This window comes from Gossypium hirsutum, chromosome A12 (assembly GCF_007990345.1).
Source record: "Gossypium hirsutum isolate 1008001.06 chromosome A12, Gossypium_hirsutum_v2.1, whole genome shotgun sequence".
NCBI classification, from domain to species: Eukaryota; Viridiplantae; Streptophyta; class Magnoliopsida; order Malvales; family Malvaceae; genus Gossypium; species Gossypium hirsutum.
In genome coordinates this window covers 9,720,166-9,737,313 of record NC_053435.1, presented here as the reverse complement: position 1 = coordinate 9,737,313, position 17,148 = coordinate 9,720,166, and the positions used below count along the sequence as shown (strand labels likewise).

General features: G+C 35.9%; 1 protein-coding gene across 2 annotated transcripts; it reads left to right on the top strand.

The window, feature by feature from the left end:
• Window positions 1–9,665: 9,665 nt before the first annotated feature.
• Window positions 9,666–15,862, top strand: LOC107927733 (copper-transporting ATPase RAN1). Of its 2 annotated transcripts, none has more exons than XM_016858837.2 (9): window positions 9,666–10,225; window positions 11,175–11,786; window positions 12,087–12,516; window positions 12,697–13,022; window positions 13,752–13,810; window positions 13,909–14,251; window positions 14,340–14,540; window positions 14,625–14,882; window positions 15,141–15,862. In XM_016858837.2, exons 1-9 carry the CDS (start codon window positions 9,896–9,898, stop codon window positions 15,615–15,617), a joined length of 3,036 nt encoding a protein of 1,011 aa, XP_016714326.2. In that variant the 5' UTR covers window positions 9,666–9,895; the 3' UTR covers window positions 15,618–15,862. The 2 variants fall into 2 exon arrangements, with proteins under 2 accessions (XP_016714326.2, XP_040938608.1); XM_041082674.1 differs by lacking the exon at window positions 9,666–10,225 and adding an exon at window positions 10,703–10,920.
• The last annotated feature ends 1,286 nt before the right edge of the window (window positions 15,863–17,148 follow it).

Here is a 17,148-nt window from a genome sequence, read left to right as displayed (position 1 = left end):
ATCATTCGGATTACTAGCATTAGGTTGAGAGTCTACCGGCACTGCCCCTTGCGCGGGAGCAGGCCCTACACTCTCAAGATCATCAGCTACCTCTCGGTCACGATCGGGATCCATTACTATAAACACATTTACAATTGTCAGAAGTCACCACACTATCAAGTAATCACATAAAATGGCATGTATAGCTAGACCCAACACATTACGGTAGTCCTAGAATCGACTAAACCGTAGCTCTGATACCAATAAAATGTAACACCCCGAACCCGAGACCGACACCGGAGTCGGACACGAGATGTTAACAAACTTTGAAAAAAATTTTTTTTTCAGACACTGCCCAGTCTGAGTACTAGTCGCTTCAAAAATCATATCTTGAGTTTCACAACTCGAAAATCAGTTTTGTGATTTTTCCCTGAAACTAGACTCATGTCCCCACCTATGTATTTTTTTCTAGAATTTTTGGTCGGGCCAATTAGTACAGTTTATTAGTCAAAGTCTCCCATGTTACAGGGGTCGACTACACTGACCTTTTCCCATTACGACTTGGATATCTCTCTGCACAGAGCTTCAATACTGATGCCGTTTGTTTCTATGGAAACTAGACTCAGAGAGGAATCCATACATATATGGTATGACCCCTAATTATCTCTGGTCAATTTATAGTGAATTTCTAAAGTCGGAACAGGGAATCCAGAAACTGTTCTGGCCCTGTTCCACAAGAACTCGAATATCTCTTACTGTACTGTTCCTATGATTGTTTCGTTACTTCCATATGAAAGTAGATTCATCAAGGTTCGATTACATAATTTATTCACTATTTAATTCCACTCCTACGAATTCTTGTGATTTTTCCAATCCACACCACTGCTGCTATCAACTTCTGTTTTCAAAGTAAACCTTACCTAATTTGGGGTTTCATGGACCAACTAGGGCCTTGTCATACATAAGCCCACATATGATCATACTTAGCCATTCTAGTGGCTGGTCATTTGCTCAACACTTCCATTCCAACTATAGTTACATCATGAAACCATCTATACATTCATAAATACGCATGGTCTAATGCCATACTCCACTTCTACAAGCCATTTTCGCATGGCTGTACACTTATACATTTCATAAAGTACTCGAAAGACAACGATGGGTAGTCCTATACATGCCATATCAAAATTCAACCAAAATAGTACCCAAAAGAGCCTTTGATAGTGTGGGCGACTTCGACTTCAAGATCCCGAGTCCGATAGCTGGAGAACCAAAAATCTATAAAACAGAGGAGCAATGTAACGAGTAAGCAATTTATGCTTAGTAAGTTTGAGCAAGGAATTCCAGCATGCACAAATAATAGCACACATTTAGCTAAACGGAATATTTCATAATACGCAATTTACCGATATCAAACTTGCTTCACAACATTAACAACCCTTATGTACATACACAATAAACTAACTTGGCCGAAGGCCGGTAGCTCGTTTATCAACTGAGCGAACATTTATTTGTAAGGGCTCGATTAATATTTAACACATACGTAACATATCCCCATATTGGGATGTTTTTCGAGTATTCGCTGAAATTTTACAGCAAGCTCATTCATTACCAAATCACGTACCTTCGGGATTTAACCGGATATAGCTCCTCGTTCAAATGCCTTCGGGACATAGCCCGGTTTTAGTAACTCACACAATGCCTTCGGGACTTAACCCGGATTTAACAACTCGCACGAATGCCTTCGGGACTTAACCCGGATTTAACAACTCGCACGAATGCCTTCGGGACTTAACCCGGATTTAACAACTCGCACGAATGCCTTCGGGACTTAACCCGGATTTAGTATCTCGCACAAAGGCCTTCGGATCTTAGTCCGGATATATTCACTTAGCACAAAGCCTTCGGGACTTAGCCCGGACAGCATTCAATTAATCATGCACATCTAACAATAATTCATGGCACATTCATATTTCATTTTCGTTTACGAAACTCAAACACAAGGCACATATTGTCCTTGTACATTCGGCTCAATAGCCACACATAGAGCATGATTTAATCACATCGAAATTTAAGCTCTCTTACTCAAGAACTTACCTCGGGTGTTGTCGAACGATCCCGCTAACTATTCGACCACTTTTTCCTTCCCTTTATCGGATTTATTTCCCCTTTGCTCTTGAGCTTAATCAAACAAATAAATTGATTTCATCATTTAGGCATCAAAAGATGAACACAAGGCACTTAGCCCATATTCATACATTAGACATTAAAGTCTCATACATGCAAAAATCATGCATCAACACAACATATTAGCTAATTTCTTTCCCCTTGGCCGAATATGCATGTCCATTTTTGGGGTCGATTTCAACACTTAATACACACATATACACACTAGTAAAGCATCCTCCCCCTTTTCATCGATTTAACACATGCATTGCTCATCAACATGCAAAGTTACATTCGGCCTTAGCACACATCTTGCTAGCCGATTCTTCTCCCTTTAGCAACCAATGCACATATGTGCTCACACAAAAATGCTAAAAAGGAGGTTCAAGAATCATCAAGCCATCATCACATGCATCATTAACAAGCTTCATATTTTGCATGCAATGGCATTAACACAACCCCCACCTAGGCCGAATCTTAACTCATCCTCATGCCTCATCACCACAACATCAAACACCAACCAAGAATGATGCATCCATGGTCAAGTGCCATTTCCATCACATAGCAAGATTTAGACCATGGGCTAGGTAGAACTCAAGCTAACAACTAAAACATGCATGCATCTCATGGAACATCATTAAACATACCTTGGCCTAGCTACATGCATGGCCGAATCTCTTCACCTTTCTTCTTCTTTCCTCCTTAAAATTTTTGGCCAAGGATGAACCAAAGGATGAGAAATTTTTTTCTTTGTTTTTCTTTCTAATTTAGGCTAAAATGGAGGTGAGAAAGGATGAACACAAACTTTTTTCCTTTCTTCTCTTGAGCTCACGGCAATGGGGGGGGGACAAACACTACACACACACATTTTTTTTCTTTTGTTTTCCATTTCTTTATTACCCATACTTCTTATTTTATTCTTCCACTAACAAAACATGTTTCATGACATGTTTTGCCCATCATTCTTTGTCATGGCCGGCCACTACTCATTAGGGGGGGGAAATTTGACATGCAAGTCCCCCCTTTTGTCCACATGCACTAATAGGTCCTCACACATTGACCTATCACATTTTTGAATTTTCTCACATAAGTCCTATTGACTAAATTCACATGAAATCAACCAAATTGAAGCTTGAAATTTTCACACATTCATAATTACATATTCTAGACAATAAGTATCACATTCAAACATTTCGGTGACTCGGTTTAGCGGTCCCGAAACCACTTCCCGACTAGGGTCAACTTTGGGCTGTCACAGATGATATGTTAATTTGTATTTTTGTATATGTTTGTTTGACACGTTATATTTTGATGATATGAATCATCCAGGTTTAAGTGTTTCGGAAAGTTGAAATGATGATTTATGGCAAAGGTTATTAGTTTCATGTTTTGTATGTTTTATAATTGGATTAATAGGTATGTGTTGTTTTGATTTATGAACTTACTAAGCTTAACGAAAGCTTACTTTATTTGATTGTATGTCTTTGTATATTGCCGGGCTTTTACTGTCGATTGGAAAGTTGTTAGTGATCACACTATCTGACAACTCATTCGGTAGTTATTCGTTAATTTTGGCCTAGTTATTAGTGACATGTAAATAAGGTTTTGGATATATAAATTATAAGTATTTTGATCATATGATAGGCACTTGAAATTATGGTATTTGTACTGATGTAAATCCTATTTGGTAACCTGGTTAGTTGTGGTTTGTGATAGTGGTTGCATAAGTTGATAATTATATGCATTTAAATGGTTGTGTTGGTAGTTTAGGATAATAGGCAACCTGAAATGCTTTGTGTTTGAAGAACGACTTATTTGGTCATAGTAAGATATGATATTATGACAAGTTTAATGAACATTTGATGGTTTGAATGATGATTGAATATTGGTATGTGTTATTTTGCATTTGAAGGATGTTTGAAAGAATTTTACTTGTAGTAAATGTTTGATTGGATGATGAGTGTTTATGTTTCAAATTGAGGTGTCATTGAAGTCATATTAGTTAGGTACTTAGGTTGGATGATTTTGGTATGTTTAGACATGTTTTAATGTATTTTGAATAGGAAAAAATGATTGGAAATGGTTTGGCTTGGAACTTTTGAAATGGTAGATGAATAAGCTTGGTTTTGAAGTTATTTTAGATGCACACGACCTGAGACACGGGCTGTCATACGACCGTGTGCTACACACGGTCTCCCACATGGTTATGTGACTGTTTGATTTTAGGGGTAGGATTTTTTACACGGTCACAATTAGATACACGGTTTGATCACACGGGCGTGTGGAGTGGCCACACGGCTATGTTTGGAGCTACACGAACTAGCCTCTGTCACAGGTCCTGCTATGTGATACTTGTTTACACTTTTGTTCAAATTTTCATAGAATTTTTGATGGTCACTAAACTAACTATAAATATGACTAAGGCAAGCGCACCTATCGAACAATAATATAGTTATGGTGAGTAGGGAATATCATATCCACGAGGACTAAAAATATTAGTAATTACCATTTTTTTCTATTATTTAGCCGGCAAATTGAAGTGATTGTTTTGAATCTAAATTTACTAATCTAATTTAACTAAGAATGCAACAGAGAATGAAACAGGAAAATAATCGAAGATAACCAATAAGAAAGACAATACCCAGGAAAGAATCCACCTAGACTTCACCTATTATTATGAATCTGAATTAAATGATTTATTCACTGCGTCTTGATCTATAGAAATCCCTAAATTATGTTAATATCTCTTTCGAGAGTAAGAACAACTGACTCTAGGTTAATTAACTGAAATCTCTTTCTAATTAAAACCCCTATCGTCATATTAACTTGATCTATGGATTCCCCTATTAGATTTGACTCTAATCTGGTAGATTTATGTCGTCCTATTTCTAAGATTGCGTGCAACTCCACTCAATTATACTAGATCTACTCTTAAATAGAGACTTTTGCTCCACTAAAATAAGCACATTAAACATGAATTAATATCCCAAAAATATTAAAACACGAAATAAGCATACATAATTGAGAACAAGAATCAAGTATTTATCGTGTAAAACATAAATTAAATAATAAGATTCAGCATAGGTTTCATCCTCCCTAGGTATCTAGAGAATTTAGTTCATAATCCTAAATAGGAACATCTCAAAGTTAGAATATCCACAAGACATAAAGAAACTTAACAAAACTTTGAAAGAAATTAAATAGAGATCTTCGATCTTGAGGGAGATCCACTTTCGAGTTGATTTCGATGGTGTTCTTCGAGTGTTTTCTTCGATCTTCTCTAATTGCCCTTCTAGGTCTTCTTCTAATTGGTATTTATAGACTTTAGAATGCTCAGAAAGCTTAAAAATTAGGTTTTTCCGCATATCTGGGAAGCAGGTTGCGAAATCAACACGGGCTGGCACATGGACATGTGGCCAGCCTATGTGAGCATGTGCCCAGCCTATGGGGAAATGCCCAGGCCGTGTGGATTCTGAAAACAACTCTTTTTGTCCAATTTTGGCTTGTTTTTTGCTCCTTTCACTCCCCTATGCTCACCTAAGTATAGAAACATGAATTTAAAGTATGAGGAGCATCAAATTCACTAATTTATATAATAAATCATCCAAAAATGCATCAAGAATGGGATTAAAAATATGTTACTTTTATGGCTTATCAAATTTCAATTTAATTCAGAATTGATCCTGATTTGTTTTAAATTTCCCATAAGCTTGAGTTAGGTCTTAAATTGATTGAAAATCATAGAAATGATTGATGATGAATTATTTTGATTATCTTTAAATAAATTATGAAAAATGTTAAAGTTTCATAGCTGTAACACCTTACAACTCATGTTGGTGACCAGATCGGGTATAGAGTGTTACACAAACAATGCTCTAAGGACTAAATAACAAATTTTGCCATTTATCGATTACCTTCAATTTGATCTAATTTCTGATCTATTCAATAATTCAATTCAATTTATCAATTCCAAACATCTTATATTATCCAATTATAAATATATATCAGTTTAATTTTATTATTTGAATGCCCCTAATCTTTTGCATTTTATTCAAATTATGTTTTAAAACCATTTTACTCCAAGGTGTGAGAACATGCCAGTCTTCATTATATCCCAGATTGAGCTAACATAACTATGAGAGGTCGAAATTCACCCTCCAATCACTTTGGAAAGTATTAATCTTTGTTTTAAATTGAACTTATACAAGTTTCTGGAATTGAAGAAAACAATTGAGCAATTCAGACTAACTTTTAAGAAGGTATATCCATGTGTGCCTACTAAAGACATTTAAAAATGGAACATAGTACTAACACCCTTCAGAAGCAACATACACTAGTCCCCATAAATCAGAAACAACATGATCAAAAGAAGTTTTATACTCATTAGTGGTAGGTAGAGGGGAGACAATTTAATGAGTTTTTCCTTTTTGACAAGTAAAGCAAATAGAGTCGAGTTTTTATTTATCAACATCAATACTATAATATTTTAGTATAACTTGAAGAACCCTTATAAAAGGATGACCTATTCATTTATGCCAAAGTTCTATACTTTTACAAACTGACTTCGAGGAGCCAATAGAAGAGATCAACTCATTATTATTAGACAAAACAACATTATAAACAATTGAAACAACTTTAGGTGCAACAGACCAATTTGAACTTGACTTGTACTTAGAAGGAACTGGATCAAACCAATATAGACCTTCATGAATGGGCCTTGTCAACCAAGTATCCCCTCTTTAGATGTCTTTCTTAAAACAACAAGTTGGGTGAAATTCAAAATAGACATTATTATCTAGAGCAAACTAAGAAATTGACAACAAGTTCTTGCACACATCATGAGCATGTAGAATTTTATTTAGATGAGGTTCATGAGTAAACATAAGACTAGGAACACCACTAATAGGTTAAAATTGAGAAGCAAGAGGAAAATGAGTCATTAGTGAGTTGCAAAACTGAGATTGATTCCGAAGAAAAGGAATAACTGGTTGACAAGCAATAAAAGGCACTCTTAATGTGTCTGCTAGAACAAATGAGTGCTTAGTTAACAATCATAGGAGCATTCATAGGTTGTTCACTATTGAACCAGGGAGAAATTAGAGAATGTTTGATCAAAATGATAAAAGCGCTTTTGGTTGACATTGTGGCCTATTATTGTACTGGAAACGACTTTCTCTTCCTTTATAACTTCTACCACCTCTATAACCATAACCCCCTTTATAACCACCTCTGTTACTTTGTTGATAACGACCACCTTGATAATTGTTTTGCTCATTCTATTGATAATCGTTCCAATTATTATACTAAAAACCACATCCATTCTTCTGACTTCCAAAATCTTTTTGCACCTTATTATGACCTCTACTAGTATCCTTGGCTTGTTTAGAAGAACTATTTTACTGTTGAACAAGATTTGCCTTCATAGGCATGGTGGAAATGAAATCCATTTGCCTTGTTTCACAATCAACCAACATCTCAATGAGTAAATCCAAAGATATTGTGGTGGCTGAAGCAACTACTCTAACCAACTCATACTCTGTAGTGAGACCTACAAGTGCTTTTGCTTAGTAATGACACTTCTTGTAGCATTCAAAGTGTTACACAAACCTTTAATCTTGGTCAAATACTCTTTAATTGTCAAATGACCTTTTTTTTTGTGAATGCAAAGTGTGTCTCAATTTCGAGATCTTTATGCTTGATTGAGTAGCACATCTACGAACAATAGTTGACCAGATCTTTAGACTTGTATTTGCATTAGTAAGATAAGGAAGAATCTCATATGAAATTGTTGACAAAATCCAAGAAACTAAAAGTTTATCTTGTTGTTTGTACATAAGAAACATGGGATTGCTAACCAATTTACCATCACCTCTCAAGTATGAACTTTGCTGGAATAGATAGAGTTCCCAAAATGTAACCCGTCATTCCATACCCTTCAAAAATCAAAATTATTTGATGGTTCCAAAAAATAAAATTACTCTCATTTAATTGAATAGTTTCATGGCGAGGGAACAATTTTACCTTTAAGGGAAACACAAGAGAAGCTCACATTCCCAATTACTTTTTGAACACCATCTAAATTACATGGTTTTGTCTCACTATTTGAAGAAGTCTCAACCTTTGAATTCACCATGATGAAAGAACAATCAAGAATAGCAAACCACATTAGATCAACAATGAACATCACTCAAACTCACTCAAATTTTGCTAGTCTGGTACCATGTTCAAAATCTCACTCTGCCAAACAAAGAACTGAACTATGAACAATAGAAAAGATAACCAGAGAACAAAATAGGGTCTACTTCTTTTGTTGATAAGACTAATAATCTTATAATGATGAGACTGATTTTGATACTTATACAAAAAGTTTAGGAGCTGCAAAGACTAGTCAATGCTAATAAAAATCCTACACTGACTTTCTCTACAGCTAACTAACAGAAACAAATAGAAAGACAACAACTTAGTAACTAACTACAAGAAATTGAAATACAATTTACCTAAGCTAATACAACACATGCTAATACGATTGAAAGATGTACGAAGATGTAGCTTAAATTTCAAACCAAACCTAGTTTGTTTAGTACGAAGTATGAAGTACAAACCAATACATACAACATATAACTTGATTGATGCCAGATTATTTCCTTCTTCCCCACAATCAACTATAATTTGCTTTATGGCAAGAACAGGTATTTATTAGTTTCATCTCTTAAATCTATTGATAGATTAAGTTAAATCTTATTTAAAATATTTTAAATTAAATCTGATTCAATTTAATAAATAAGAATATTACAAATTGAAATAACATTTAAAAGTTGATATAATCATAATTTTAGTCCTCAATTTTTACATTTTTAAACAAAAATTTCACTCTTATTATTATTTTAAATTAAATTTGACCATTCTTCTTCTTTTGAAAGTCAATTTTTTTAAAAATATAAATGTTGATACATGAATCACATATGAATTACCATACAAATTAACATATTTAAAAAAATTAACATTTTAGTCTACATTTTCATCAAAAAGAAGTAAATAAATTATTTTTTGAAAAAATAATGGTTAAGGTTGACTCCTATTTAAAGGGTTGAAGTTGAAATTTAACTAAAAAAGAAAAAAGGACCAAATTGATAAAAATATAAATAATAAGTGAAAATTCATAAATCCTGTGTAAGCAAAGCTGAAACTATATATGGATAATGGATAAATGTGTGTAGAAAATTGTTGTAAGAAACGGAAAACGAAGAAAAAGGGGGAAATTTGTTGATGTTATAACCAAAACGGATGGGAGCATGAAGGTTGGTTTTGTAATTAAAATAGTAGGATCAAGTTAGGGAGTTAATTTGATCGGTGAAAACTGAAATAGAAATAGATTAGGTGAAGCAGCCTTGACTTGCCCTGGCAATGACAGGGCCCCACAACCTGTTGTGTAGTGCAACTCTAACACTGTTCGCAAGTACAAAGCGGTCTAACGGTAATTCCATATATATTGCAAGGGCAATTTGGTAGTTTGGTGGAGCCAGGCAAGCCAACCCAAAGTTTCTAGTTGAAAAATTGCTGTCTCCACCATCTCCCTCGGAAATCTCTCCCAACACATTTTCTCTCCAATATATCTTTTTTTCTTTCTTTCTTTCTATATATACATAAACAAATCTCCTCTCCTTTCCCTCTGATTTGTTCTCTGCGTCTCTGCCTTTTCCTCTTTCCTCAAATTTTCACCTCTTTTCATTTCCTTTCTTTCTGTACCCTAATGTCGCCGGGCTCGAGGGACCTGCAACTCACGTCGCAGGCGGCCGGCGTCTGGAGATCCACGTATCCCTCGTCGGTACGCGCTGATGATCCCGACGACATGGAAGAAGGTACTCGACTCTTAGATTCATACGAAACAGGAGATTATAAGTTGGAAAGTATTGAAGAAGGTAGTATGCGGAGAATTCAGGTCACTGTAACGGGGATGACGTGTGCCGCCTGCTCCAATTCCGTCGAGGCTGCTTTGAAGAGCATCAATGGGGTTTTAAGAGCATCCGTGGCTTTGTTGCAGAACCGTGCTGATGTTGTTTTTGATCCTAATTTGGTTAAGGTTACTGCTCTTTCTTCCTTGATCATTATTTTCAAACAGAATTACGCTTGTCGGGTTTGCTTCATTAGATAATTTTAGCTTCGTTTCTTTTATTCCGTGTTTGACTTTGTGATTATGGTATTGGATTTGTTTAATTACAGAAGATTGGCTTAATTAATGTTGGTTGAGGTCGACAAGCTACTCTCTTCATTTATTTGCCTAAGTTGATTTTAATGCGTGATTTTTTTCCCACACTTTTGCTAAAGTATAGTACTGTTTGCTATTTGTCTTGGAGCTTTTCCGCATTTTAATTTTCATAAGCTATATTGACTATTATGCCTCTAAATATTGCATTTGAAATCTGATTTTTCACGGTGTCTTATCTGTAAATGTGGCTAGTTCTGTATAAGAATGATCATGAATATGACTTTTAGTCAATGTTTCGTCATGGTTTCTACCATTTGCATTGTGTAAATTATTAGTTTCTCAAGTTTACAGGATCCAAAAACATCTTTTTGATGATTGCTGATGTTTAATCCCTCTCACTCTAAACAAACACACAAGGCATCACATGTTTTGCTGCATCTATGGTATTTGCTCTTCTTCCGGTGTTGTAATCATGGAGAAAATGTTTTGCGTCAGTCTATGGGTATTTTATTTTTAAATACATGGAGGAGGAGATTTGTTCTATTGCTTCACCGATTCTCTGTCATGAGGTACATATTTGGCTGAAATGCAACATTTCAATAGCTGCTGTTCCCCCCCCCCCCTCTTTTTTTTATCTATACGACACAGATTAAGTGTTCTTTTTCTCCTTGGGTGTGATGTCTGGTGTTCTACCACAGTCCTTATTCCTGGTACTTGAAACTCATCGTCTTGGGTTCAGTTCATGTGCTTGAGTCGAATGAATGTACTTTGAAAATGGAGCTTTTGTGAACCAAGTGTTCTCTAACACTAACATGAAATTCAGGATGAAGACATAAAGAATGCCATTGAAGATGCAGGGTTTGAGGCAGAAATTCTACTTGAACCCAGCAATGTTGGAACAAAGCCTCGTGGAGTGCTTGTGGGGCAGTTTACAATAGGAGGTATGACCTGTGCAGCCTGTGTCAACTCTGTTGAAGGCATTTTGAGAGATCTTCCTGGTGTTAGTAGGGCTGTTGTTGCTTTAGCCACTTCATTAGGGGAAGTTGAATATGATCCCACTGTAATTAGTAAAGATGATATAGTCAACGCAATTGAAGATGCTGGTTTTGAAGCCTCACTTGTACAGAGTAGTGAGCAGGATAAAATCATACTTGGGGTTGCTGGTGTTTTTAACGAGCTAGATGTACAGCTTATCGAAGGCATACTTAGCAGCTTGAAAGGGGTTCGACAATTTCGTTTTGACAGAAGTTCTGGAGAACTTGAAGTTCTTTTTGATCCTGAAGTTGTCAGTTCAAGATCCTTGGTTGATGGAATTGAAGGAGGAAGTAAAGGGAAGTTCAAACTACATGTTATGAATCCATATGCAAGAATGACTACTAAAGATGAAGAAACCTCAATTATGTTCCAGCTTTTTACTTCCAGTTTGTTTCTCAGTGTGAGTATTTTTATATATATACTCTTTACTAGTAGTCTAGTTTTGAGCTATATTGCATCATTTATTTTTCCTCTTGAACATAAGCCTTCAAGAAGCTAAAGGGAAAGACTTACAAGAATCTGTATTTGAAACCGTATAGCCTTTTACATGAAAGCATAAGAACACTCTTGGCTTATGGCTTCCATATAGTAGCTATTTTCTGGAATCTTTCTTCAACAAATGTTGTCTACGTTTCAATATGTTAATTGGTTCCCCTACTCGTATTAGTTTCAAACTAACTGTTGGTCTGTTTTGATCCAGATTCCTGTCTTTCTGATTCGAGTAGTTTGTCCCCATATACCCTTGTTGGATGCCTTCTTGCTCTGGAGATGTGGACCTTTCTTAATGGGTGATTGGTTGAAATGGGCATTAGTAAGTGTTGTTCAGTTTGTTATCGGGAAGCGCTTCTACGTGGCAGCTGGCAGAGCTCTTCGAAATGGTTCTACTAACATGGATGTTTTAGTTGCATTGGGTACTTCAGCGTCATATTTCTACTCTGTTGGTGCTCTTCTTTATGGTGCCATAACTGGGTTTTGGTCACCAACATACTTTGAAACAAGTTCCATGCTGATAACGTTTGTATTATTGGGGAAGTATTTGGAATGTCTTGCAAAAGGGAAAACTTCAGATGCTATCAAGAAGCTAGTAGAACTTGCACCAGCTACAGCATTGTTGGTAGTTAAAGACAATGGTAAGGGCTTCTTAATCTTGGGTTCATTTTGGTGTGTATCAAGGAGTTAACTTTTGTTATTCATGCCATCTTGTCTTTCTTATCAAGTAATTGATAGTATTGTATGGTCTTAAATAGGATCAAATTTAGTGCCAAAAATCAAATTGAAGGACTGAAAGCCTGTGTTTATTCTTTTTGCAGGTGGAAACATTATTGGAGAAAGGGAAGTCGATGCTTTGTTAATTCAGCCTGGTGATATATTAAAAGTTCTTCCTGGTGCCAAGCTTCCTGCTGATGGTGTTGTTGTGTGGGGTTCAAGTTATGTAAACGAAAGCATGGTAACTGGTGAATCTGTACCTGTGTCGAAAGAGGTTGATTCACCAGTTATTGGTGGAACAATTAATTTACATGGTGCTCTTCACATAAAAGCTACCAAAATAGGTTCTGAAGCGGTTTTGAGCCAGATTATTAGTTTGGTTGAGACAGCTCAGATGTCCAAAGCTCCTATTCAGAAGTTTGCTGATTTTGTAAGTTTTCTTAATGGAAACTTGATTTATTTGGTGTCATGAAGAAAAGAGAATGCATGTTACGTTGCTCTAAAATGATTATTCTAAATCTCCTCAAGGTCTTGGTTGATAAGATGGTAAAATTGATTGCAGTTGAATGTGCGAAATGTTTTAACGTTACTATTTGAATTAGCTCGTTGGTTGGATATGATTAGTTGATCTATCCTATTTGTCCTTAAGTTTTATCCATTTATATGGTTGAAGAAAAGATGATAAGTCTATCCTTAAAGTAATTAACTTTTTTTTATTTTGTTAGAATATGAAATTGAAAGTAAGAATTAACATTTTAGGAGCGTGGGGAGATAGTGGAAGAGAAGTGTGAGAACTTTTGTTGGAGAAACTGGTATAAGTAACTGCAGTAAATTAGAAATGTTCTATGGTCATATTAATTTTCAAATGACAATTAGAACGAATGACACTTTTATGTAGTTTCTATCGAAATGATGTCAAATGGTTTGTGGTTAAGTTTGGAATGACTGGGGACAAAATTCATTGCAAAAGTTCTGGAAGTTCCCTTAAAAAATGTACACCTTTAGAATATTTCTACTATGTTTTCATATTAAAGATTTATGTTCAATGTTGTAGCATCTCTGAGGTACGACTTCAAGTTGGAAGAACCTGTTTGTTAATGCTGAAGCTTTACCGGCAATTTTGTTGTCTTGCTTGACTCTAGGTTTCTATGGCTTGCAGGTAGCAAGTATCTTTGTTCCTACTGTTGTTACTTTGTCCTTGATCACATTGTTGGGCTGGTAAGATCTGAAAGGTTTATTTTGTCATATTCTCCTTTTTGTGAGATAAAATGTCTGATTTCCATCTTATATTGAGTTCTTTTGTTGATTGTTTGTAGGTATGCTGGTGGAGCTGCTGGAGCCTACCCTCAGCAGTGGCTTCCAGAAAATGGCAATTACTTTGTTTTTGCCCTTATGTTTTCAATATCTGTGGTGGTGATCGCATGTCCTTGTGCTCTTGGTTTGGCTACTCCAACCGCTGTCATGGTTGCTACAGGGGTTGGAGCAAGTAATGGTGTGTTGATAAAAGGAGGAGATGCACTGGAAAGAGCTCAGAAGGTCCAGTATGTTATTTTTGACAAAACTGGAACTTTAACTCAGGGCAAAGCTAAGGTCACAACTGTAAAAGTTTTTTCAGAGATGCACCGTGGAGAATTCCTTACACTGGTGGCTTCTGCAGAGGTTATTTCTAACAGCCTAACTAGTTTCAAACTTTTTTTTTTCCAATGCATTTCTGCAGTTACTGAATTTCCCCCTTCTCATTCATTAGGCTAGCAGTGAACACCCATTGGCCAAAGCAATAGTTGAATATGCACGCCACTTCCATTTCTTCGATGAGAATTCGTTAACTGAAGATGCCGAATACAGCAGCAAAGAATCTCCAATTTCTGCATGGCTTCTTGATGTTGCAGAGTTCTCTGCTGTGCCAGGAAGAGGAATTCAGTGTTTTATTGACGGAAAGCGAGTGCTGGTGAGTGCTTGATCATTATATCAATTCTGAGGGTGTAGAAAATTTTTTTGTTACTCATTTATCAAACATGGTATTTGTGAACAGGTTGGTAACAGGAAACTGCTTACGGAAAGTGGAGTTAGCATTTCTGCCCATGTAGAACAATTTGTGGTTGATTTGGAAGAAAGTGCGAGGACAGGCATACTTGCAGCCTATGATGGTAACGTGATTGGAGTTTTGGGAGTAGCAGATCCATTGAAGAGAGAAGCTGCTGTGGTTGTACAAGGCCTACAGAAAATGGGTGTCAGACCTGTCATGGTTACCGGGGATAATTGGAGGACAGCTCAAGCTGTTGCTAGGGAGGTTTGTACACATACATACATACATACATGCATACATGCATTAGCATTGCATTATTTTTTACGGGCTTATGTTGAAAAACTGCTAACCTGAATACAATGCTCAATATTGCATTGGTTGTTTATCTGATGTAAGTTACAAACTCATCTAATCTGCTCGTACCAATAAACTAAGATCACAAAACAAAACAACTGTCTATGCAGACTGTAGAGCATTAAAATTTATGTTCAGCATGAAGAGAATGTATTTGATTTTGGACAGGTGGGTATCCGAGATGTTAGGGCAGAGGTAATGCCGGCTGGAAAAGCTGAAGTTGTGCGATCATTCCAGAAAGATGGAAGCATAGTTGCTATGGTGGGTGATGGGATTAATGATTCTCCTGCACTAGCAGCTGCAGATGTTGGTATGGCAATTGGGGCAGGGACAGATATTGCCATAGAAGCTGCAGACTATGTTTTAATGAGAAATAACTTGGAAGATGTGATCACAGCCATCGATCTGTCCAGGAAAACATTTAGCCGGATACGGTGGAACTATGTTTTTGCGATGGCGTACAATGTGGTGGCAATACCAATTGCTGCTGGGGTTTTGTATCCATCATTAGGGATAAAGTTGCCACCATGGGCAGCTGGTGCCTGTATGGCCCTTTCCTCTGTAAGCGTGGTGTGCTCTTCTTTACTTCTTCGGAGATATAAAAAGCCCAGACTTACCACTATACTTGAAATAACTGTAGAGTAGAAACAAAATTTGAACAACTATTTTTCTCTCCATCACCTTCCTTTAGGTTTGTGTTTTTATAAGAAGGAAATTGAGGGGGTGCGAGTGAATCATAAATTTCCCAATTTTGTGAACTTCCTTTTGGTCCTCTCCTTTGTAGTCATAGGGAATAGAGGGTGGAAGTTAAAACACCCCATTAAAATGTAAATGTACTTTGTTGTATACTATATGGTCAATGATGCGTTCTTTTTGTTTTTTTCTTTCAAGATTGGAGATGTGGTCACTAGTAGTGCTTAAAATATCAATACTGATCATGGATTATGGATCTCACTCCACTTCAACACCCTTCACTCGTCCCGACGTATGGTATGAATGAGAGATGCTATCGGAACACATCCTTAGCTCGTACAAAATGTTTCTTTTAAGAAAGTTATTTCAAAGCTTCATAAAGAATTCTTTAAAAACCATATTTAACATTCAAAAAGCTTGAATACATTTTTTTAAATCATTTTGCAATATTTCTAAGGGATTTGAACATGCCCAAAAATCAAATGGAGTTTTGGGAGCTCAAATTGCTCAAAAAATAAGTTCTGCAGGTGCAGGGGCTACAAGTCTTGATACTTGAACTTCCAAGTCCCGAAACTTGGGTGCAGAACTATAGAAATTTGGTTTCAATGTATCTAGATCTCGAGGCCTTGGACCCATAGAGTAAAAATCACTTCAAATCAACTTTAAACATCATCAATACAAGTAAAATAAGTTGCAAATTCATTTAAAACTCTTTTGAAACACAATTAAACAAAATTTCTAATCATACACACGCTCAAATAGAGTAATGAAAGAAAAGCTTATAAAAGAGATATTTAAATAGTAGAACTTTACAAATAACCTTACAATTTCAATTATAATAAATGTTTTTGCGTACATGCCAATATACACACCAATTACAACTTTAAATTCAAGTGTTCGTGCTCCCAAGTCAAGGACACCATCTTCTCAAAAGTTCAAAACCTATACGTTTTAAACAATTAACGCTTTAAGTTCAAAGAGCTTAGTTGTAACACCTTTTACTCGACCCGATTGTCAGATCCAAACTACAGTGTGTCACATTCATTGCCGGAATAACTGCGATCAATTCATAATTAAATTATACAATTTATAAGATAAAATCAAACAATATACATTCCTTAAACATACCAAAGTAAGATCTAAGTTTCATTTATATATGTATTTAATAACCTACAACATTTAATTACCACAAAACCTAACCTATTAGGTACATGCCAAATGTAAATAAAGTTGGAAACAAGCAAACGTTGCTGAGACTGGGATTGTGGATTGGATGTTGAGGTCGATACTTGAAAATCTAGAATTAATCTAACCTGTGCATAGAGAGAACAATTAGTACACTGAGTAAAATACTCGGTGGTATTTTTATTATTTAAGTGAGCAATATTAGCATTAACAATTCTACACATAGTAAACATGTGTGTCTATATACATATATCTATCATATACTTATAACTTGGAGTTACTAAGCTTTACTTTTTCA